General features: G+C 37.7%; 1 protein-coding gene across 2 annotated transcripts in view; it reads right to left on the minus strand.

Annotated features, from left to right (window-relative positions):
- LOC115221243 (ankyrin-3-like) overlaps positions 1 to 24118 on the minus strand; it is an 85236-nt gene extending 61118 nt beyond the window's left edge. For both annotated transcript variants that reach the window (XM_036510885.1, XM_036510884.1), the window contains exons 1-4: positions 23758 to 24118; positions 18275 to 18402; positions 15971 to 16128; positions 10759 to 10912 (exon numbers count right to left, since the gene is read on the minus strand). In XM_036510885.1, the coding sequence (XP_036366778.1) occupies positions 10759 to 10912; positions 15971 to 16128; positions 18275 to 18402; positions 23758 to 23773 (456 nt within the window). In that variant the 5' untranslated portion in view covers positions 23774 to 24118. The remainder of the gene's footprint in view (positions 1 to 10758; positions 10913 to 15970; positions 16129 to 18274; positions 18403 to 23757) is intronic.
- Between the last annotated feature and the right edge of the window lie 362 nt (positions 24119 to 24480).

Here is a 24480-nt window from a genome sequence, read left to right on the forward strand (position 1 = left end):
TTCTTCACTATATTCATTGCCAATCCTAACCTTGCTGACAGCCCCTCTGTATAGGGCCTGTACAGCCCTTATGAGCCATTCGTCAATCTCCAGTTTCCATATCGACCACCAGATAAGGGATCGGGGGACCCTGTCAAAGGCTTTCTCCAAGTTCACAAAAGCTATGTAGAGGGGTTTATCTTTAGCTAGGTATTTCTCCTAGCTATGTCGGACCAGGAATATAGCATCAGTGGTGCTTCTGCCTGGCACAAAATCGAACTGCATCTCATCTAAGCAAATTCTCTCCCTAATGAGATGGGTTATGACCCTCTCTGTGACCTTCATCACCTGATACAACAGTTTAATACCCCTGTAGTTATTTCTATCTAGAGCATCACCTTTACCCTTGTAGCAGTTGACTATGGTGCTGCTACTCCAGTCATTGGGTATGACTCCATTGTGAACTACCTGGTTTACAATGCGGGTGACTAGGCCATAGCCCACACAACCAGTTGTTTTAAGCATCTCAGCAGTGATTCCTGATGGGCCAGGGGCTTTTCCTGGTTTCATACTCTTAATTGCCTTAACTACAAGGGAGCTGTCTATTCGGATAGCTGGTCCCTCTACCGGGTCAACATTTGGCAGGCTCTCCTCCTCCCATTCATTCTCCACATTCAGCTGTCTTTCATAATGGCTTCTCCAAGCCTCTTTCTTTTCACAATCATTAAAAGCAAGTGCACCATCATCCATACGGATACATTTCTCTCCTGTAACATCACTATTTTCTCTCACACACTGTCTAGCAATCCGAAATACCTCGGTTCTTTGGTCCTCACATTGCTGGACATTGGCAAACTTCTTTTCTGCTACATCTTTGGCTATGTATACCTGCCGCCCAGCCTCCCTTTTGGCTACCTGGTACAGTTCCCTGCTACCCCCATCCCTCCAGGCTCTCCATGCCTGTTTCTTTGCTCTAATGGCTTTGTCTACTGTACTATTCCACCACCATGTAACTTTAGGTCTGGAAGGGACTTTGCACCATCCACAGACTTGGTCTGTGGCACTCAGCAAGCTGTCCCGTAGGAATTTCCAGCTACCTTCTATGTCCGATGTCTGTAGCTCCTCATCCCTCACATCAAATTTCTTGATGAGGATGTCCCTAAATCTCTGACCATGTGAAGGGTTCTTTAGCTTCCAAATCCTTCCTTTCTGGATTGGTCTGTTTCTTGGTATCCTTCTGGTCTCAAGCCTAAAGTCACTAATGATTAGCCTATGATGAGGGTCTTTGTATTTAAGAGCAACCCTGCATCCCGCTGTCTGGTGAGGATGAAGTCTATTTCGCTAGCGGAGTCCCCTGACTGATAGGTTATAAGGTGGTAGTCTGGCTTCCTGAAGTTAGTGTTTCAGATTAAAAGGTTACATGCATCACAGAATTCCAGTAGTCTAGTTCCCTCATCATTTCTGGTGCCAATACCATGGCCACCGTGTACCCAAGTGAATATACCCGATTCCCGCCCAACATGCCCATTAAAGTCTCCACCCACAAAGATGAGGTCTTTGCCACTCGTCTTTGAGGTAGCCTGTAGAAGGGTATCATAAAAGTGGTCCTTCTGATCATTTGGTAGCCCCGCATGTGGGGCATAGGCAGGGATAATCGTAGCTGTGCCACTCTGTAGGACTAAACTGAGCTTAAGCACTCTATCGCAAACCCTGACAATCTCTATGACCTTATCCACCCATTTCTCTGCAAGGAGAATGCCTACACCCCCTACACCATCCATGTTACCTTGCCAGAAGACTTTATACCTATGTGCCTTGCCTGTGAGGACCCTACCTGAAGCACATCTCCATCTTACCTCTTGTATGCAGCATACATCAACCCGTCTTCTCTCAAGCATCTCTACAATCTCACTACACCTACCTTTCAGTGTACCAACACTGATATATATATATATATATATATATATATATATATATATATATATATATATAGTGGTATATATAGATAAATATATACTCATACATAGAGACATGCACAATTGTGTGTGTTGTGCATTCTTATGTATAGGCCACATGTATATCAGCCAGTATCTTTTCTCTTTGTATAATGTTTTAAAAGAAATATGTTGATGAAAATATACGTGTGTATTAATATAGCATTAAATTAATTAGAATAATAATTTCTACATTTATGAATTTGTGTTGCAAGAATCCTTGTGTGAAACCATGTGTTGAAAGATATTGCTATATATGGGGATGGTCATACTTTTTTGTTTTTGCCAAATAGATACGTGCACTATTATATTGTTTCTTCACCCATTTATTACTGTTCTTACTCTAACTCATGTCCATCATCCAGAAACCTTTTGTCACATATCTGTAACCTCTTCAGCAACACTTACTGTATTTGTGTGTGCTCTGCATATTCCATTCTAAGACCTCTTCAGTGACACTTTCCGTATTCATGTGTGCTCTTGTTTGCTTATTCCATTCTGTTTTCTATCGTGGGTCACATATGATGGGTCACATCATAGAAGAACAGAATGGAATAAGCAGAACAAGAGCACACACAAATAAGGAAGTGTTGCTGAAGAGTTAGTTACAGATGTATGACGAAAGGTTTCTGGACGTTGGATGTTGGTTAAAATAGCAAGAGTAATAAACAAGTGAAGAGCAAATAATAGTGCACGTGTCTATTTGGCATGAAAATGAAAAAAAGATGACCATCCCAAAATACAAACAATACAATAATAATAATTGAATACTATGACTTGTTCTTGTAAGCTCACTTAACTGTGTAGCCTACATACATTATCCACATCTTTTTTATTATTGTTCTTAATTCATCATACTTTTACCTAAAGGTCTGCCACAGAAGGCAATGAATGACAAGAAAAATCATCTATCTTTAGCAGCCATTTATGGAGAATCTGCCCTGTGATAGGTGAAAACTGAAGACATACTTGAAATTAGCATAAAAATGGTTCCGAATCACGGAATCACATATACGCAAACAATCAGCACTTCTTTGATTTAGAAGTACAGACTTGTGTAATCATAGATATATATATATATATATAAATAATTGTGTGTGTGTGCGTGCATGCGTGTGTATGTGTATATATATGTGTGTGTGTGTGTGTGTGTGTATATATATATAAGTGTGTGTGTCTGTGTGTATGTATATCTGTGTGTGAGTGTGTGTGCATCAGGGGTGTGCACTCCCAGGTATGCAAGGTATGCATTGCATGCCCTGTGATTTTTTTATCCATATGATCGGAAAATTAGATAAAATAGTTACTTTGTTTCAAAGAAAATCCGTCCAGTTGTTTTGGAAATATTTTGTCTCCCCTTCTCCTCTTCAGTGACTCGTACTTCTGCTTTGAGAAGTCATGCATTGAGAAGACCAGCATGTCAGACACTCCCTCTCTGTCTCAGTTTGTCTTCCTTCCTCTCTCTCTCTCTTAGTGACTTGTTTAAAAGACATTCTAAGAGGATAGGGCATTTGAAATTTATTATTTCCCCTTCCTCTTTCTCTTAGTGGCTTGTCATGCTGTGGGAAGACCCGCATAACCTCCCTCTCTGTCTCTTTGTTAGTTTGTCCCTCCTTCCTCTCTCTCTCTTAGTGACTTGATAAACAGATGCTAGAGGAAAGGTCGTTCATAATATTTTGTACCCCCTTCCTCTCTCTCTCAGTGCATGTCATGCTATGAGATGACCGCATGATACCCACTCTCAGTCTCTTTTTCCATTTTGTTGAAATTGACTTGCAACTTACGCCGGCGCTTCCACGTGTGTTCGTATATAAGAACAGTTTTACGAAATGAGTGAAATGTGTGTTATAAACGATATTGAGAAATAGTTTTTTCAAAAAGAGACTTCGATGGAAAAATAATTAATTGTATACGGTGGGAGACCAACACCGAAAAGGGCTAATGCATTAGATAACATTGTTAAAAAAAAGATTTCCGAAGGCAACAGCAATGGAATTACTCCTCACGCGCTTATTATTACCACAAAGGAAAATTATAATTTCATTAATCAGCCCTTTTGAGCACATCATTGAAAATCCTGAAGCATGGGTGATACCACCATAAATTCAGCAATTGGATTCTTTACACACTTTAAAAGCTCCTGATTTCTTATTTTTGGTAGAAGTATTCAGTGAGATTTTTCTTTTACTGACGTCTTATTTAACATCCTCCAGAGTAAAAGTCATGACGTAGTGTAATAAATAGATAAAACTAGAACTGTACTTGAAAACAAACTTGATAATTTTTCAATCTTTTATATGTTAGGGGAAAAATATGGAGTCAATGCAGGAATCGGAATTCAGAGATCCAAGAATATATCTATTGAGCCCCACGACATTATAAAATGCTTATAATAAAATTATCAGTACAATAGTTGACCAATTAAAAGCAAGATATTCATCCTTAGAAGGTTTAAATTCATGGAACTTTCGAATTTCAACAAATCTGATGAGAATTGCAAACAATTTAAAAATCAAGGGTACTATTTAAGAAGAGTGGTCCCGGTGCGTGCACCCGAGGCATCCATGCCAGCTAGTCATGACTAGTCGATCCTTACTTGTGTTTTTGTGTTTTATTATTTTGTTTAAAACATTTACTTTGTGTTTTTGTGTTTTATATATTTTGTTTAAAAAAATTTATTTACTTTGCTAGATAGTCGTAGGATCGACTAGTCACGACTAGCCAGTGCGGATGCGCGCGCAACGGGACCCCTCTTCTTGAATAGTACCAGGGCGACGTTTTTTTAATTTCTAGGTCATACAGGGTGATGCATATTCAGAATCTCCCATATGTAAATCGTAGAATTTGAAAATTTTTTTACTGAAAAATTGCCCGGGGGTGGGGGAGAAGAAAGGGGGGAGAAATTCATTGCATGCCAATCCGGAAGTCACCGCACGCCACTGGTGTTCATGTGTGTATATGTGTATATATGTGTTGTGTGTGTGAATATATAAGTGTGTATGTGTGTCTGTGTGTATGTATGTGTGTGTGTGGGTGTGTGGGGGGTGTGTGTGTGTGTGTGTGTGTGTGTATAGATATATATGAAAAATTTTCCAATCTTCTGTGTTGTGAGGACTGGAAACTTGTGTGTTTCAAATTGTTAAGACAGGTGTGTGAGAGAAAATTGTGATGTCATTGGAGAGAAATGTGTCCATATGGACGATGGTCACTTGCATTGAATGATGCTGCAAAAGAGAGACTGGGAGATGCCACTATGAAATGAAGAGAATGAGTGGAGAAAGAGAGTCTGCGAAATGTTGACCCAACATAGGGACCAGCGCTATTCGTATTCACAGTTGTTTGGTAAATAAAGCAATTAAGGGTACGAAAATTGGGGAAAGCCCCCAGCCCATCAGGAATCACTCCTGAGATGCTAAAGATATCTGGTGGCATAGGCTACAGTCTAGTCATCAATATAGCCAACCAGGTGATACACAAAGGAATCACACCAATGACTGCTGTAGCAGCAACCTAGTCAACTGTTACAAAGGTAAGTAAAGATGACACATTAGATAGAAATAATCACAGAGTTATCAGATGATGAAATTCATTGAGAGGGTCACAGCCCAACTAATTAAGGAGAGAGTTAGTTTAGATGAATGCGAGTTTGGGTTTGTGCCAGGGGGAAGCAGCACTGATGCTATATTTCTGGTAAGATAGTTGCAGGAGAAATTCTGAGTAAAGATAAACCTCTGTACATGTCTTTTGTTGAAATGAGAAAGCCTTTGACAGGGTCCTCCAATCTCTTATCTGGTGGTCACTGCGGAAACTAGGGATAGGCGATTGATGGTAAGAGCTGTATAATTCAAGCACAGGGATGCTGTCAGTAAGGTGAAAGTTGTCAAGAGTATAGTAAAGAATTCTGGGTAAGAAGTAGGGGTTCACCAAGGATCAGTCCTAAACCCCATCTTATTCATCATAGTCCTCCAGGCAATAATAGAGGAATCAAGAACAGGCTGCCCTGCCTCTATGCTGATTATCTTGCTCTAAACTCTGAGTCACTACCAGAAATAAAGAAGACGTTTCAAGTGTGGAAGCAAGGTCTAGAATCAAAAGGATCTAGCAAAAACCAATGTCTTAGTAAGTAGGAAGGCAAACAAATCACAAATCCCTTCAGGTAGATGGCCCTGCTGTAGAAAAGGTATAGGTAGAAACGCCATAAGATATATCAGGTATAAGCTATGGACACATGTAAGCCACAGCAATATCAAAGGAAGGTTAAATGGGAAGATAGTTTTTGTGTGTGGAAGATGCACAGGTGCAATAAACACTGAAGAAGTACAGAAAACTCCCTTCATATGCCAGAAGTAGTTGATAGCTTCCATTACCTAGGTGACCAAGTCAGAAGCAGAGATGGATACTCTGAGAGTGTAGCTGCTAGAATAAGAATAGCCTGACCAAAGTTCAGTGAATTCCTACATCTGCTGGTAACAAAGGGCCTCTTCCTCAGAGTGGAATTTAGATTGTATAATGCCTGTGCACAAACAGCCATGCTACATAGCAGTAAAACATGAGCTGAGACTACTGCAGACATGCATAGGCTTGTAAGAAATGAAGCTACTATGCTCCACTGGATATGTAATGTGAGTGTGCATACACAACCAAGTGCAAGCACCCTGAGAGAAAAGTTGGACTTAAGAAGCATCAAACGTAGTGTGCAAGAGAGATGGCTGCACTGGTATAGTCATGTGCTGCATATGAATGAGGATAGCTTTGTGACATGTCACACCCTAACCTGTGGAAGATGTAGATCGAGCAAGACATGGCATGAGCTGGTGAAGCATGACCATCGAATGTTGGGCCTCACGGAGGTAATGACAAGTGACTAAGACCTTTGGAGAATGAGGCTTTGCATTCATCCCACTTCCACCCACGTGAGTTATAGAGTAAAAAAATTCCTACAGAGAGAACTGTAGTTGAAAAACAGGGATAGAGAATTATATTATCAATAATAAAAGGGTAAAATCAATTAATTATTAATTAATTTTACCAAGTAGTGTTCAGTATGTAAGAGGACCATTTAAGGTATATTTAAAACATTCCCTCTCTCTCTTTCGGAGAGGCACTGAGCAGCTATACGCACACATACACACACGGCAGTAACTTCCACCTACCGAATTCAATCACAAAGCTTCGGTTGGCTCGGGGCTATAGTAGAAGACACCTACCCAAAGTGCCACAAAACATTACGTTATATAATTAGGGTTCAGTAAAATAATTTACTTCACCACACACTGAACTCTTATTATTGATAATATAATTCTCTCTCCCTGTTTTTCAACTACAGTTCTCTCTATAGGAATTTGTTTACTCTATAACTCACGTGGGTGGAAGCGGGATGAATGCAAAGCCTCATTCGTACTTTAGTGCTCTCAAATCCAAATCTAAGAAATCTTTGAGCTGACGAAGGAAATGTTGATCTTTAAATTCAACTAATCTAGAAACGTACGTTCTTAAGTAATATTAATGTACATGTGATCTTTTGTTATTTTTCCCTCCATACCTGCGTGAATTATTTTTGAGTATACATTGTCTGGGAGATTGTTCTTATAGTAGAAGAAATAGCTAAGATTTTTTGGCTGCTATTTCTAAAAGTTCAGTGTGTGGTAAAGTAAATTATTTTACTGAACCCTAATTATATAACATAACGTAATGTGTATATATATATATATATATATATATATATATATATTATATATATATATATATATAATATATATATATATATATATATATATATATATATACAGAGAGAGAGAGTGATAGAGAGATAGCTAGAGATATACACACATATATATATATATATACTCCAGGCGTAGGAGTGGCTGTGTGGTAAGTAGCTTGCTTAACAACCACATGGTTCTGGGTTCAGTCCCACTGCGTGGCACCTTGGGCAAATGTCTTCTACTATAGCCATGGGCCGACCAAAGCCTTGTGTGTGGATTTGGTAGGCAGAAACTGAAAGAAGCCCGTCGTATATATGTATATATATATATGTGTATGTTTGTGTGTTGTGTTTGTTCCCCCACCCAACATCGCTTGACAACTGATGCTGGTGTGTTTACGTCTCCGAAACTTAGCGGTTCGGCAAAAGAGACCGATAGAATAAGTACTAGGCTTACGAAGAATAAGTCCTGGGGTCGATTTCCTCGAATAAAGCCGGTGCTCCAGCATGGCCACAGTCAAATGACTGAAACAAGTAAATGAGTAAATGAATATATAGAGTTTCGGATGCCGGGGTTGAAGCATGCTCTGGCATATCATCAGTTATTAAGACAAAAACGCTATGTGAAAAAAAAAAATGATGAATAAAGGGAAGTTACTCCAATAGGCATAGTGAAAGTAAAACTTCGTTCATTGAATCTGCATATGTACACCTATATACATACACATACGCACACACATACACACCTATATGTGCCCATGCACGCATCATTATGTTCATGTACACATCTCTATATGCACATGCACATACATATGCAGATACACAAAACCACACATGTATACATATGTACAAATATACACACATACGTATAAATGCGTAGTCAAAATCATCCTCGCATATATATATAGACGTTTATACAAATAAAAACACATACACAAAACATAAACCATAAACACATTCACATTCGCCACAAAATCTTGAATATACCTATGAGTTATGTATGTATAGGGCTATGTATATAGATATGTACACAAATACACCCTCCTGTCTGTCAAACACACCTACACCTGCAGATATACAAGCATATATACATACATATTTGTATGAAAGGAGACAAGTACAACAGCAGGTCCCGTGAATATTTCACAGAATCAATAGTTGACTTAATGGCTTATTTCTGAAAGCTTTATCCCAAAACTCTGAATGTATATACACCTTGTAAGGGTAATTTAACCCAATATTTCTGCATTTGAAAAAATATCTTATTTGTATCATAGAATACATATTTTCGGTGCTTCTAACAAAAGAACTAATATTTCTTTACATTTATATGCACATGGTTGTTCCATACAGCTAAAGTGTTTAGCATCTAAATTCAGTGGTGAATTCATTAGCAGGCAGTTTAGCTTCATGGTAAAACAATCAGTTGGAGTCTTTGAGGGATGTGGGTTTGAGTCCCATGGCTGGTTGTTGACAATTTTTTCTGTGTTGTGAGGGTAATTTACACAGTATTTCTGTTGTTCTAACAGCAATTCTGCATTTGAAAAAATATTATCTTCTTATTTGCATAACACACACACACACATATATGTATATATGGCTAGGTATTGCCAAGGAATGAGTAGAGGACAATAAAACATTCGGACAGATAGACGATACAAAGAGGCAGATGAGAGAAACAACAATTAGAAAGACAGGCAAAAAAGATGGGTCATTCGTGGCCTTCTTTCTTCAGTCAAGTACCAGAAGTCACAACGATTTCGGGCAGTTACACTTGAGATGGTTTGATCTGGTTGCCCCCAAAAATGTCTAAGCTAAGAGCATTAGACCCCTTTGTAAAAAAGCTAGCAAACATGTACAGCAACAAAAGACGGAGAATATGGTTCACAAAAAGACAAAAAACGGAAAACATGGTACACAATTACGAATACAAACAGCAAGAAAATAACAACAGGTGTCTTTCAACTGAGAACAAATCCAAATGAGCTGGCATGTATGAAGTGAAAGCCTAAAGGCAGGAACATAGGAGATGGACATAAGGGGTGTTGGTGGTCAGCAATCAGACCAAAAAGGAAAGATTGTGGCTGGCTGAACACCAGTCACAGGTGCCAGTAAGGCAATGCTGATAACAATCACACTGGAAGGCAGTGGGATTGAAGAATTAGAAAAAAAATCTAAGAGAAAGGTACAGGGGAGATAAATGAGTGGGAAATAGTGGGAGTTAAAGAAAGAGAGGGCCAAGAAATATGAGAAAGAGGAGGAGCAAGTAAAAAAAAATAAAATAAAAGGGGGACTAATAGACAGAGTAAGAGTCGTACAAAATTTAGATACATACATATTTTAAGGTGAGCACAAGTATGTACGTATGCCAGACTAAACTCTTTTTCCTTTCCCTTTTCTCTGCTTTTTCCAATACAACCTACCTGCACCGTCCCCTCTGTTACTCTACCCGCTACCATCCTCTCATAATAACAAATCTCTTCCTCACATCATACTTCAATTTCTCTCCCTATTCCACATGAAGTCATTACTCTCCCTTTGTTTAACTCTCCCTTACAAAATAACCACCCTTGTGGTAGTGCTACACAAAAGTACTGAGTGCATTCTGTACAGAGAAGGTTCATGGCCTCAAGTGGTGAGTGTGTTACACTCACAATTGTAAGATTGTGGTTTCAATTTCCAAACACTTCATTTCAGCTGCTCACACCACTTAGCTCCAGCTATGGTTGGTAAGTTAACCATGCAACAGACCAGCATCCCATACAGGGATGAACTGTGTTGTGATGTTAGACACCTATATGCCAAAGAAACTGGGTTAAGATCTGACCTTAGAAATTCAAGGGTTCTTAACAGACCGATGTTCTGTATAGTTGTCAAATGAAGCAGTGAGAATGCAGGGATAAGCAGTTTCACTTATCTTGTCATGGGTACAGCAACCTTTACAGTGATGGTACCTGGAAAGTGTTTTATGTTAGGAGGTATGAGTTTCTCAGAGCTGTTCCAGTCAGTCAACCCATTCAATGCATGCCAGCAGAGAAAGTAGACATATGAGGATGATGATGATAATATATATTGACTCACCTTAACACTGTCTCCTGCAGCTTCAAGTAACGGCTTAACCAGATTTATATAGTTCTTAATAATGGCCAGATGTAGTGGACTATGACCTTCATCATTTTGTATATTGACTTTAGCCCCATAGTTCAGCATTAAGCTCATCACCTCAAGATGGTTGCTGAAAGTTACAGAAATTGTAAAAATATATAAGTCAAAGACAATGAGATTAAATATAGATTTACAGGATTCTATAGTGTGTGTGTGTGTGTGTGTGTGTGTGTGTGTGTGTGTGTGTGTGTGTGTGTGTGTGTGGTGTGGTATATATATATATATATATATATATATTCTCTCTCGTGCTCTCTCTCTCTCGCTATGTGGTGTCGGTTTCTCCCTCTGTTATCACTGTCTCTCTCTCTCTCTCTCTGTATATATCTCACCTTCACTCGCTTCCACAGGCTTAGCCAATACGCAGGATGAAAAATATCACCTAAGTCCTGTTCCTCTTTTCATTGTTTTTGCAAGTATCATCATCACCATCAAGCCTTCTTATTATTATTGTTTCCCCATATATTAGCGTTATCGTTGTCTTTCGTCTCAAATGCTAGCTGAAGCATATAAAGTTTCACTCACAAAAACTTCGCAAAAACATCTCGTTTCAAATCTGGTCTTTCTTTCTGTCGCTTAATTCTCTAACCCATCTTTTCCCAACTTCCACTCATAGAAACTTATGCACACGATCGCAAAGCATTCCATCTCAAATCCTGTCTTTCTTTCTGCCGCCTAAATCTCATCTTCTCCCAGTGCGCGGTGTCGTTTTGTCCCTCTGTTATCACTATGTCTCTCTCTCTCTCTCTCTCTCTCGCGCTCTCTCTTTCTCTCGCTATGTGGTGTCGGTTTCTCCCTTTGTTATCAATCTCTCTCTCTCTCTCTCTGTATATATCTCACCTTAACTCGCTTCCACAGGCTTAGCCAATACGCAGGATGAAAAATATCAGCTAAGTCCTGTTCCTCTTTTCATTGTTTTTGCAAGTATCATCATCACCATCAAGCCTTCTTATTATTATTGTTTCCCCATATATTAGCGTTATCGTTGTCTTTCGTCTCAAATGCTAGCTGAAGCATATAAACTTTCACTCACAAAAACTTCGCAAAAACATCTCGTCTCAAATCTGGTCTTTCTTTCTGCCAGTGCGCCCGCCCTCCCACCCCCACCACCAATACCGGTGAACACTGTTCTCACCATCTACACCGGATACTCCCTCCTCCTCCCCCACCACCCCTTCCTACCCCTTCTCCTCATATGCTTTCACTGTGAAAAGAGAAGCTGCTAGCGTCACAGCTCATCAACCGCCCACTGATCTTACGCTTCCTCCTGTTTTGAATCTGACACTGCCTCAATCCTACTATCTCCTTCCAGTCCCCTCCACGCCTCGTAATATCCTACGTTTTTATTTCTTACGAACCTGCACCAACCCTTCCTGCCATCGTTCCTCCTTACCCCCCAACCTTCCCCACCCCTACCCATTAAAAGTACCCCGGATCCCCAAAGTACCCCGGATCCCGTTGCCCCCGTGCCGCTGGCACGTTAAAAGCTCGAACCGATCGTGACCGATGCCGGACCCCCCGGCCCCTGTGCACGTAAAAAGCACCCACTCCACTCACGGAGTGGTTGGCGTTAGGAAGGGCATCCAGCCGTAGAAACTCTGCCAGATCAGACTGGAGCCTGGAGCGGCCCCTGGCTTCCCAGACCCCGGTCGAACCATCCAACCCGTGCTAGCGCGGAAAACGGACGTTAAACGATGATGATGATGATGATGATATATATATATATAGTTTTTTTGTGAATATAGTTTTTTAGTTTTTTGTGAATTCTCCCTATATATATATATATATATAATATATATATATATATATATATAGGAGAATTCACAAAAAAACTAAAGACGAAGACAGGTGGTGTAGACAACAAACAGATGTATTAGCATAACACTCGCGAAGTGAAAAAGTCTTTAACGTTTCAAGCCTACACTCTTCCACAGAAAGGAACACAGAGAGAAACAAGGAGAGAAAATAAAGAATGTGCAGTGGCTAGCGATCTGTCATGATGAAAATATATATATATATATATATATATATATATAGATAGATAGATAGATAGATATATACATACACACAAATATATATATAGATATATATATATATTATATACACACACACACATATATATATAATATATATACACCACACACACACAAATATATATATATATATACATACACACACACAAATATATATATATATATACACACACACAAATATATATATATATACACACACACACACATATATATACACACACACACACATATATATATATATACACACACACACACAACATATATATATATATATATAACACACACAACACACACACATATATATATATATACACACACACACACACATATATATATATATATACACACACACACATATATATATATATATATATATATACACACACACACACATATATATATATATACACACACATATAGGTGCAGGTGTGGCTATGTGGTAAGAAGCTTGCTGACCAACTACATGGTTCCGGGTTTAGTTTCACTATGTGACACTTTGGGCAAGTGTCTTCTACTATAGTCTCAAGCTGACCGAAGCCTTGTGAGTGGATTTGGTAGACAGAAACGGAAAGAAGAGTGTGTGTGTGTCTGTGTTTTTTCCCCCATTACCATTTGTTCAACTAAAACCCTTCAAAGTAGAGCTCCAGCATGACCAGAGCCAAATGACTGAAACAAGTAAAAGAATAAAACTATATAGTTAGTTAGTTCTACTTTTGCACTGGTGTTGTTAAGACGTTGCTTTGCCGCAGTCTTGCACTGAAGAACTGAAATTGTGAAGTTTTATTGAAAAATATTTTGAATTTTTACCAGTTTGTGGTGGATTTTTTTGAAGTTGTGTTCCTGTTGCTGTGTCCCTGTTCACTTTTGGAGTACCTTTTGGCCAGGAGTACCGGTTGGCCGGAATTGTGTGTTTCCATGTTTTGAACAGTCTTCCTTCTTTCATTTTCTCTTCTTTGTCTTTCTGCTCTTTTTGTCTTCCTTCAAAGTGTTTTTTGACTTTGTTTGGACTTTTGTTGTTTTGAACTGTTTCCTGAACTTTTTCTTCAAAGCATGGCGAAGAAATTGAACACTGCGTAGGAGTGGGAAATCATCCCACCCAAGCAATGACTAAAAAACTTAGAGGAAAGAATGGTGGTGTTGAGGACTTATTCTAAGTCACTCAACACCATCGCTGTCTTTCTAGGTCTACCTCTTCCACAGGATCCCTCCATAGTTAGAAATCAGCACTTCTTTACATGACTATCCCCGTCCATATGCATCACATGACCATACCAGTGCAATCTTCTCTCCTGCACATCTGATGCCCAATTTTTCCCTCAAGATGCTTACACTCTGTCATATGTGCTTACTGACATTGCATATCCAGCAAAACATATTAGCTTCATTTCTTTCAAGCTTTCATATGTCTTCTGCAGTTACAGCCCATGTTTCATGTAATAGTTTTACTGAAAACATATTAGTTTGTGTATTCATGTGGTGGGTTTGAGAGAGAGGAAAAAGATCACATTTTAATTCAAGTTTTCTGTGTGAAAGAAGTCTTAGTGAATAAATTTTTGCATAAGAGATTTATTTTATAATAGAAGAAAAATTACATTTAACTGACTGAGATCAGGTTTGTGCTGTCATTCAGCTCATCATAGCTTTAGGTGATTCTTCCATTACAAGTAAGGGACATGTGTTAATCTATTTGGAATTAAATGTGTAAATAGGCATGTTGCTTATGACATTTCCAAAACAAGGGACATAACTTTTGATTAGTATGTGCGTGTGAGCTTTTCATTGTCAACGGACTTATAATAAGGGTATGTGTTGGTTAAAATTTTCAGAAAATATTTTGCTACTGCAAACTGCAGTGAAAATTCTTTACTACAGATTAGATATGTCCCAAGCATATTTGACTGATCTAAATGTGTGTTTTATTTTCCACCCATGCATGGTGAACAAGAAAAACAGTGACGTTCTTGTAATCCCAAGGTGTAACCATATGTGTAGGCTATGTCATGTTTCTGTGGAAGACATCACACATGTGATCAGCAGCTGTCCTAAAATGTCGTCACAGTGCTACCCCCCTATGTGACACTATGTTATTGCTTAAACAATATACTATGCCATCCACAAAAAAGACTGTCCTGAAATAAACTTTAAAAATCCCTCTGTTATGGAGTATATTCATAAACACCAATTCAAGGAATACTAGTGGAATATTCCCATCAAACAGCTGTCAAATATAAACATAACAGGCTGAACATTGTTGTTTGGGACAGAGGGGTAAAGGTATGTACCATCATAGAGGTCAGCTGCCCTGCAGATATAAATATCTCTTTGAAAATCAAAGAAAAAGAGGATATCTATGGACAACTGCTTCGAAACCCCCAGCTTCTATATCCAGACTATGAATTCATATTCATACCAATAATAATTGGAGCACTAGGTTTTGTTAGTAAATGCTTATAGGAGAATCTAGATAAACTGGGATTTTCAGAAAGGGAAATCAACCAGCTAATTCATATATTACAGGTGCAATCTGTGAGTGGAACAATAAAAATATGCAAGACTTTCCTCAAGTTCCAAATGTGAATTTGTCTGTGTTAACTACATCCCAAAGATGGAACCTTGTATCTTTGTTAGAAACCGGCTCCCTCCTAGTGGAAGGTTTATATTAATTAAAAAATAGAAGAGACATAATATATGAGTGGCCAAATGAGGGAAAAGGGCACTCAACACATTTAGTGAGAGTTACATGTATTGTTTGATTCAGTTTTCATGCTAATTCATGTTTTGAAGGCCCCTAAGAAGCCTCTCTCCTTCAGGTTAGGCATTAGGAAGTGCATCCAGCTGCAGAAGCCATACCAAAGCTGACAGTAGGGTTTGGCACACTCCTCTGGCTTGCCAGTTCCTGTCAAACCATTTGACTAGTGCTAGCATGGAAAATGATAATGGTGATAATGATGATGAATGCCTGTATTGATGTGTCCTGTTGAATATATATTACCATATCATATTCCTACTATGTCATCTTTGCATATTTAATCTTTCTTTCATTCAAGCCAATTTTGAAACAACATAGATCTGGAGATCTTAAATACTTCTGAACTTACCCAAGCACAGCATAATGTAAGGGTGTAAAGCCATTTTTATCAAATGCATTTACATTGCATTGAGCATTGTTTTCTATCAGCAATTTCACTGTAGCTATGTCACCCAGCCGACAAGCAATAGACAGGAAACTTAGACCACATACACTGTTTTGAGGAATCTGCAGAGATTAAAGTGAAAGCATGTCAAAATTGCTAAATTTGAGACGGTGTGAGATAATGAGGAAAAATATTTTAAAAAAAGATCAGAACAGTAGGAGATAAATTAGATGCAAAGGGAAGGTATACAACAAAGAGAAAGAGAGTCGGGGAAAGCTTCTTTATAGAAAATGAAGCAGCTGAACTTGTGAAAATTATAACTTCATAATGACCTGATCTTTCAAAAAAGTTAGTGAAGCTATTTATTTAACCCTTTCATTACCAACCCGACTGAAACCACCTCTGACTCTGGAGTACAAATGTCTTGTTTTCATAAGTTTGAATTAAAATCTTCCACCAAACCTTAGTCACAATTTATGTTCCTAACAATAGCTTAATGACAACTAAGTTATTTTGCTAAATTATTTGTTATATCTAAAATCAATTGAAAGAAACAGAGCATCTCAAAATAAATACAGTAATGAAAGGGTTAATTGGGAAACTGATAAGTAATGAGTATTCATAGCTTCTCTTAAAATCAATGTAAGTAGGATAGTACAATTTAGTTACAATTTAATTTTTTTTGTTATGAACACACACTCATCTGCAGTGAGTTCTTCAACAATGAAATACAACTGTGATTACTATATTGAAACTGGAATCGGCCAGAATGTATTAAGAATGAATATATGTCTTATCATTCTGTTTCTTGTTCTTCACTGCGCATATTGTGATTTATTATCACTTGGTAGATATCAGCATGTATCAGCAATTAGTTTGTTAGCTGAAATTATAGACAAGAGCCACAATTCATTTGTCCAGCATAGCTTTGCCTAAGGAGATATTTAGGATGGCAGAATGCACTGTTATAGTGTTAAAACATATGTAAGACATCTTTCAGGATAGCAAAAAATGTAATAAATCTGAGGGAGCTGGGTCCAAACTGTAAGCGGGATGTGGAATCAGTTCAATTCCCTCTAATTCCTAGAATTTATTCTAGCTTGTTCAAGTGGTGTGAGGTCCTGCATTGTCTTGTTGCAGGAAAGCTCACTGTCGTTTAACCAATGCTAGATATTTCTATCATACAATGGCATACATCTGCTCCAGCTGTTTGGAGTATAGGTTAGTAACAATGGTTTGGCCATCTGGAACTCGTAGGAAATTATCCTTTCGTAAGTCCATTAGACGGAAAGCACCACTTTGTGTTCAAAATGCCCATGTTTGGTGGCAAGTTTCAGAAACTGGCCCTTTCTTAACTGCTGCTTATGTATATTAGGATTGTGGAAAAATATCTCCCTGAGATTATTACTTGTTCTGATCTATGCCTCACTTCCTGTGTTTGTGATGCTTCATCAACCAAGAGGGGGTGGAAGCTTCAGTGAAGGAGTTCTTTGTCTCAAAGGACAAGAACTGGCATTAGCATGGGATCAAAGAACTGGCAGAAAGGTGGTTTCAGACAGTGCAATAAGACGGCTCCTACTTTGAATGCTAGGCTACTTTTGTTGTAACTTGACAAACAAAGTAAGTTACCAAAGTATTGCAAAACTTTTGACATAAAACAATACCTAATGATGATAATGATAAGGAAGAGATGGAGAAGTAATTGAAGGAAATGGAAATATAATAGGCTAAAAAATGCAATTTGTTAAGAACTTTTAACATTCATCATCATTGCTTTTGTTATTCTTTTAACATCCAATTTACCAATTTGGCAAGACACAATTTGTTGAGGTAGATTTTCTATGGTTGGATGCTCTTTCTGTGAACAACCCTCACCTGTTTTGAAACACGGTAATATCTCCTGATAGCTGTATAGGTCTATAAAGAAGAACCCATGTCAGCATGGACAATAGATATCAAAAGATGAAAGATAGGGAATGAAGGACACTGCTTCAAATATGGTAAGATTCACTAACAACTATTTGTTTACAACTATTGTCCAGACACAAACATACACACATATATGCATACAAACCACAAACACACATACATATTGGGATGGGCATCTTTCAGTTTCTGTCTACTAAATCCACTCACAAGGATTTGATTGCTCTAGGGCTATAGCAAAAAGACAATTGCCCAATGTTCCAAGTGGTGGAAGTGAACCTGATCATAAAAATAAAATAATAAATAGGTGCATTAGGGGAAAACAATAAAGGAGCAGCTTACCAAACGTGGATTTTGTGTAAAACATTGTTTAATCCATCCACTATCACCCTGAATAAGCTTACATAAAATATCTTTCTCAGTATAAGTTCTACCATCAATTTTAAAAGTACTAACACCACTTCCAGTACCTGGTAAGAGAAAGAAACAAAAATAAAGAGTTGAAAGAAACTGATAAAATGAGCTCAACAACAATATGTAAAAACTGTAATAGTTTTTACATTGTCCTAACATGAAACTACATAAACATTGAAAACTTCAGACTTTCTAAAGCAGCTCTTATTTGTAGTTGGATATTCTTCTTAATACTAAAAAGAACAATTAACCAAAGTATTGTGCTTGTAAGTTAGGTGAGTTACTCTGCTTTCTACAGCCGGCCTGGTTACAATTAACTCTTGCATGGTGGAATACTCAGTATTGCTGATCAGAGCAATGGAGACATTGTATGTCTTGAGCTGTGGATCTGTGAATTATAAATCAGCTAGGTTTGGACATAGTAAATTTTGAGCTATGGATCTAAAGAGCATAAGTTATTCAATCAACTGACTGCCTTCATGCTGTAGATCTGTTTGAAGAGGACCTACATATGGATACATAACAACGACAACAACTTTATCAACAACTATAACTAATTCCAGTTTCTCAAAGGTGATGGAAATAGTAATAAACAACCACATTCTTGATCAATTTCGATACCGTTCTCATGTGTACTGGACAATTCAATATTTTGTTATTGAACATTTTGGAAAAAAAAATTTTTTTGTGCATGCTCATTTATATTGTAATTACATTTCTTTTTGAGTTATCATATTTTGTGCCACATCTTGGGTACTACTTAAGAAGAGTGGTCCCGGTGCACGCACTCGCATACTCGCGCATCTGCGCTAGCTAGTCGTGACAAGTCGATCCTTACTTTGTGTTTCATTTATTTTGTTTAAAAAAATTATTTACTTTGTGTTTTTGTGTTGGATCTTTTCCTTTTGAATGGCAGACAATTTCTAGTTAACTAAACACTTTAAAACTTCATATACTGGTAGAATGTGTCAAAATAAAACATTTTTTTCTCTTGGCTTTCTTGAGAAAATTGTAATTTGTTTGTTTAACGTAGTTTAATTTTTCGAATTTTAACCAATCCTATGCTTTCTTTTGAGCTAAAATCATTTGCTGCGTCTAAAACTGAGACAACATCCTGTCACTAACCCTCAACCTAACCCTAACCCTAAATGTTTTTTTTCTTAATTGTTAAATTAATTTAATTGTTACGCGTGTAAAAAAACCCAAAAGTAATGGAAAATAATTTAAACAATTAACAAACAAAATAATTCTATAATTTAATACACACGCTTTCCGTATACATACAGAAAGCGTGTGTATAAAATTATAGAATTATTTTGTTTGTTAATTGTTTAAATTATTTTCCATTGCTTTCGGTTTTTTTTACACGCGTAACAATTAAATTAATTTAACAATTAAAAAAAAAAAATTAGGGTTAGGGTTAGGTTGAGGGTTAGTGATAGGATGTTGTCTCAGTTTTAGATGCAGCAAATGATTTTAGTTCAATGGAGGTAATCGATTGGTTAAAATTGCTGAAATGCTCAGATTTTCAGACGAAATATCTTACAAACTATAGAATTTTCTCAATAAAACCAAGAGAAAATGTTGTTTTATAAACACATTCTACCAGTATACGAAGTTTAAAACTTTTTAGTTACCTAGAAATTATGATACAAACTGCCGTTCGAAAGGAAAAGATCCTTTGTGTTTTATTTACTTTGTGTTTTATTTACTTTGCTACATAGTCGTTGTAGGGATCGACTAGTCACGACTAGTTAGCACGGATGGCGAGTACACAAGTGCACACACCGGGACCACTCTTCTTAAGTAGTACACACATCTTGTGGGTGATCGGTAGCCATGTTGTTTCTGGTGCCATTACAATCTTTATATTCTCGTGCTCCGCACTCAAGGGGGAGCCTTGTAGTGACTCCAGGTTTCAGGCACCATTTTGGGATGTTCATCAGTGCATGTGAAAGGATTAGTGTCTTCCGGAAGGCCAGCCGGAAGTCCCTTATGCGAATGTGCAGTAATCAGCAGTAGCTTGCTTTTACCACTATTCTTTATTTTTGCTTCCTGCTGCTGAGAGAAACAGACGTGACAGACAAGCTCTTTGTGAAGGCAAATAGACTTGGCGAGTTGTGTGAAAGTTTCACAAATGTGATTTCAACCAACATGTGATTGTTTCTACCCCAGGCGTCCTATTACCCGGCTATCCAGCATGATGAAAGGCGATTCGGCGAAAATAAATATTATTGTGTATATTCGGAGATTCGTGTTCCGCTTTTTTCCTTTTTTAATGCACGAACGACGAATAAATGTCAAATGAAATATACACAGCCGATAGTTGTTGTTGACAATCAACAGCAGTAATTTTATTCAGCTGAATACACATCACTGATTGGTTGAAATTACTGAAATAGGACAACTTTAACGTGAAATAACTTTGTAAATATAAGTTGTTCTCAAAAATGCTAAGAAAAAAAGATGTGGATCTTTTCGGTTTGAACGGCAGTTTTTCTAGCGGTGTCATATGAAATTGTCACCCATAATTATGACCCTAGTATCGATCTATTGCATTTCAATCTGTTTTAGGGTTAGGGGTGGGGGCGAACGAAATCATTTTTTTCTTCACAAATGTAAATAAACCCAATCTGTTTCTTAAACGAGGGAGATATTCATATAGCACAGAATGTTTTCACCTCAATAGACGACATTGATTTGTTGAAATTGCAGAAATTGAAGAAAAAACAACAAATATCTTACAAACTATGGAATTTTCTCAGTAAAGCCAAGAGAAAAAGATGTTTTATAAACACATTCTACCAGTGTACGAAGTTTGAAAGTGTTTAGTTACAAAAAATTATTTTTTAAATCCGTCGGTCGAAATCTAAATTGAATTTCAAGAGATAGGTTGTGAAACGGCCTTCTTACAATTTGCAGACGATATTGTCGGGTCCCTCGTATCATTAATAATACCTGATTGGTAAAAGTAAATTACCGCCCCTTGTATCGTCCGACGTGTTTGTATTCACCAGTGCCCGTTTCCCGTTCCTGTTTTATTTTTTAGTATAAAATATTTAAAAATGGTTGAATCTTTCTAATTTTTTTGCTTGCATCATTTATTTTGTACATATTTTCCATTTTTAAAGCTTTTTTTTAAATTGCATTTTATTTTCTTGGAGCGGTGCGTTTCTAAAGGAGCGCCGACCTGGCGATGTGGGTTTCTGCAAAAAAAAAAAAAACATGGACGGGGTGACGGCCCACCATGTCCACCGTTTTGGGGTTCTAAAGATCTTAAAAGGGCTGATCATATAGTTTTAGCACTTTTTAAAGGTGGTTTTAGAGCAAAAACTGACTTTGTTTCTAGGGTCCCTCCTTTTGAAATTCATAAAATGCTTTGTATAGTCCCTCCTTTTCTCCTCTTTAGTGGTTAAAAAAAAACATTGACTAGCGATGCAAAAACTTCGATTATGTTTTCTGCTTGGAAATTTGCGGAGGCGTAACTTCGGTGTAAGAACCGGATACATTTCAAGAAAGTGATTTTTTTAATATATGGGGGGGGGGGGGAGAAACGGGTTTCTATTATCTTTCTTTTTTCTTTTTCTTTTTATTTGTTTCAGTCATTTGACTGCGGCCATGCTGGAGCACCGCCTTTAATCGAGCAACTCGACCCCGGGACTTATTCTTTTTTTTTTTGTAAGCCCAGTACTTATTCTATCGGTCTCTTTTGCCGAACCGCTAAGTAACGGGGACATAAACACACCAGCATCGGTTGTCAAGCAATGCTAGGGGGACAAACACACACACGCATATATATTATATATATATATATATATATATATATATATATACATATATACGACGAGCTTCTTTCTCTTTCCGTCTACCAAATCCACTCACAAGGCTTTGGTCGGCCGAGGCTATAATAGAAGACACTTGCCCAAGGTGCCACGCAGTGGGACTGAACCCGGAACCATGTGGTTGGTAAACAAGCTACTTACCACAAAGTCACATGAGTACTTATACCGAAGGATCGCCATTTGCGGATTTCACATACACACATGAATCAGGCTTTTTGGCACTGTCATGCCTTTGGGTGTCAGAAGTGAAAGTAGAGAAATCTGACGTCAGACGTCAACTTCGTGTATTTACGTCGTCTTTCGTTTATTTACGCTTTAATTTACGCCGTTTATTTACGTACAGTGCCGGCTTTTTACTGACATAATTTCGTTATATCTATATTCCACAACACATACATTCATAAAAACAGAACAGGCACACACACAGACAAGAACAAGCACGCACACACAACCCATTATCTTTCTTCTCCACCTCTCAATTTAGCAGCAGTCATAGAGATTTCCGAAGTGAATTGTCGAGTTATACCGAAGATATCCAAGTTGAACTGTCAAAAGTTATCGCGTTATATCGAAGGAAAGCCGGTAAAAATTAACGTTGACAGTTTGTCGATAACTTCCGAAACATTTTTAAAGGATAAACTGGTTAACGCTTAACGAAGTTAACTTTTCGATTAACGACGCCCACCTTTGAATTTTGTGCATATATGATAATGATGACTGTCCACTCGAGACCGACGATGATCATCATTGACCAAAACCCATGCAAAATGTCAACAATGCTTGTACAAAATTTTAGATCCAATAAGACTTCGGAAAGACTTCCGCCACACCCCCATTTTCTCCAAAATTTGTTTACGTAAAAAAATTTTTTTGCCAAAAATCCCCGTTTTCGGGAAAATTGCCAAAAATCGGCATTGTAAAATCCCCCACCCCCACCCCAGCTTCTTCACTTTTGACTTTTTTCCCTAACCCTAAACCTAATCATAAGTACAGAAATGTTTTGAAATTTTTGTCCGAGTCATAATATCCATATTTTTCCACATATTTAGGGGGAAAAAAATCTATAAAGATTTTGGGAAATTTTTTACAGAATCATAATCTCCGTATTTTTCCGAATATTTTGAAGAAAAAAATTCTTAAAAAAGTTTAAAATGAAGGGAATGGAGGTGGGGTGGTAATTAAGAAATGTCGGTTTTTGCCAATTTTTTTGCAGATTCGTATTCCCCGTAGCCGAAAAGGTGGGGGGCGTAAAAAAAAAACTTTTTTAAAGGGTGGTTGAGGAAGTTTTGCCAAGCCTTCCATGACACCTCATAGGCGCTTTCCACCTTACGTGATCCACGAGTGCTCATGATTTTCAGATTCAGGATTGTGGGTGGGATCGCTGTGATCTCAAGATTATATATATATATATATCTATATATATATGTGTGTGTGTGTGTGTGTATATGTACATATATAAAACCAGTATTACATATACTAGCAGAAAGCCCACCCAAAAACACTAATCATATAATTCCATTGCTACATAAAAATGTAACCAAGTTTAAATTAAGAAAATTAACACCTTACCAAAACCGTAATTCATAATTTTGTTGTTATGTCACCGGTGTAAGAATCTCTGAGCCAGAGTAGTAGATAGTTCGATCTCTGTTTGCAATATAGAGTGCAAAGCGCAGTATCGTCTGTTCAAAGGGCACTCACATTTAAATGGCGATAACATTACCTCTCAGTATAAATATTACTGCCGTCTCCAACAGAGATTTTCTTGACGAGCTGCCTTTTCTTTTTAATCTCTAATTAGTTTTGTCTTTCTCTCAAGCTGTGTCCGCCTATCACACAAGTTATCGCGGATCTTTCTTTTGCTGACAGATATTTAGAAAATTTACATCCAAAGTGAATCCTTCCAATTAGATATATTCAGGCAATGCTGGCAACACTTCCGCGTTCTTAAAACTGAAACTATTTGTTCGGCAATTTTCGTAAATATTTATTTTTCAGCTGAACCGCTTATGTTTATGTAATTTTTTGTATATGTATGTGTTTATGTGCATGTGTGAAACGCATACATACAGAAATATACATACATGCACATAAATACATACATATACTTATATACATAAATATACATTCACACGCGCGCGAAAAAGTTTTACGGAAATTGCCGAACAAAGAACGTCACTTTTCACGGCCCTTTTCCGAAAGAATTCGGTAATTTTTCACGCTCAATCCGTCTTTGAAATTCATTTGGATCTTTTCGGTTTGAACGGCAGTTTTTCACATAATTTCTAGGTA

Source organism: Octopus sinensis, linkage group LG18 (genome assembly GCF_006345805.1).
Source record: "Octopus sinensis linkage group LG18, ASM634580v1, whole genome shotgun sequence".
In the NCBI taxonomy this organism is placed as follows: Eukaryota; Metazoa; Mollusca; class Cephalopoda; order Octopoda; family Octopodidae; genus Octopus; species Octopus sinensis.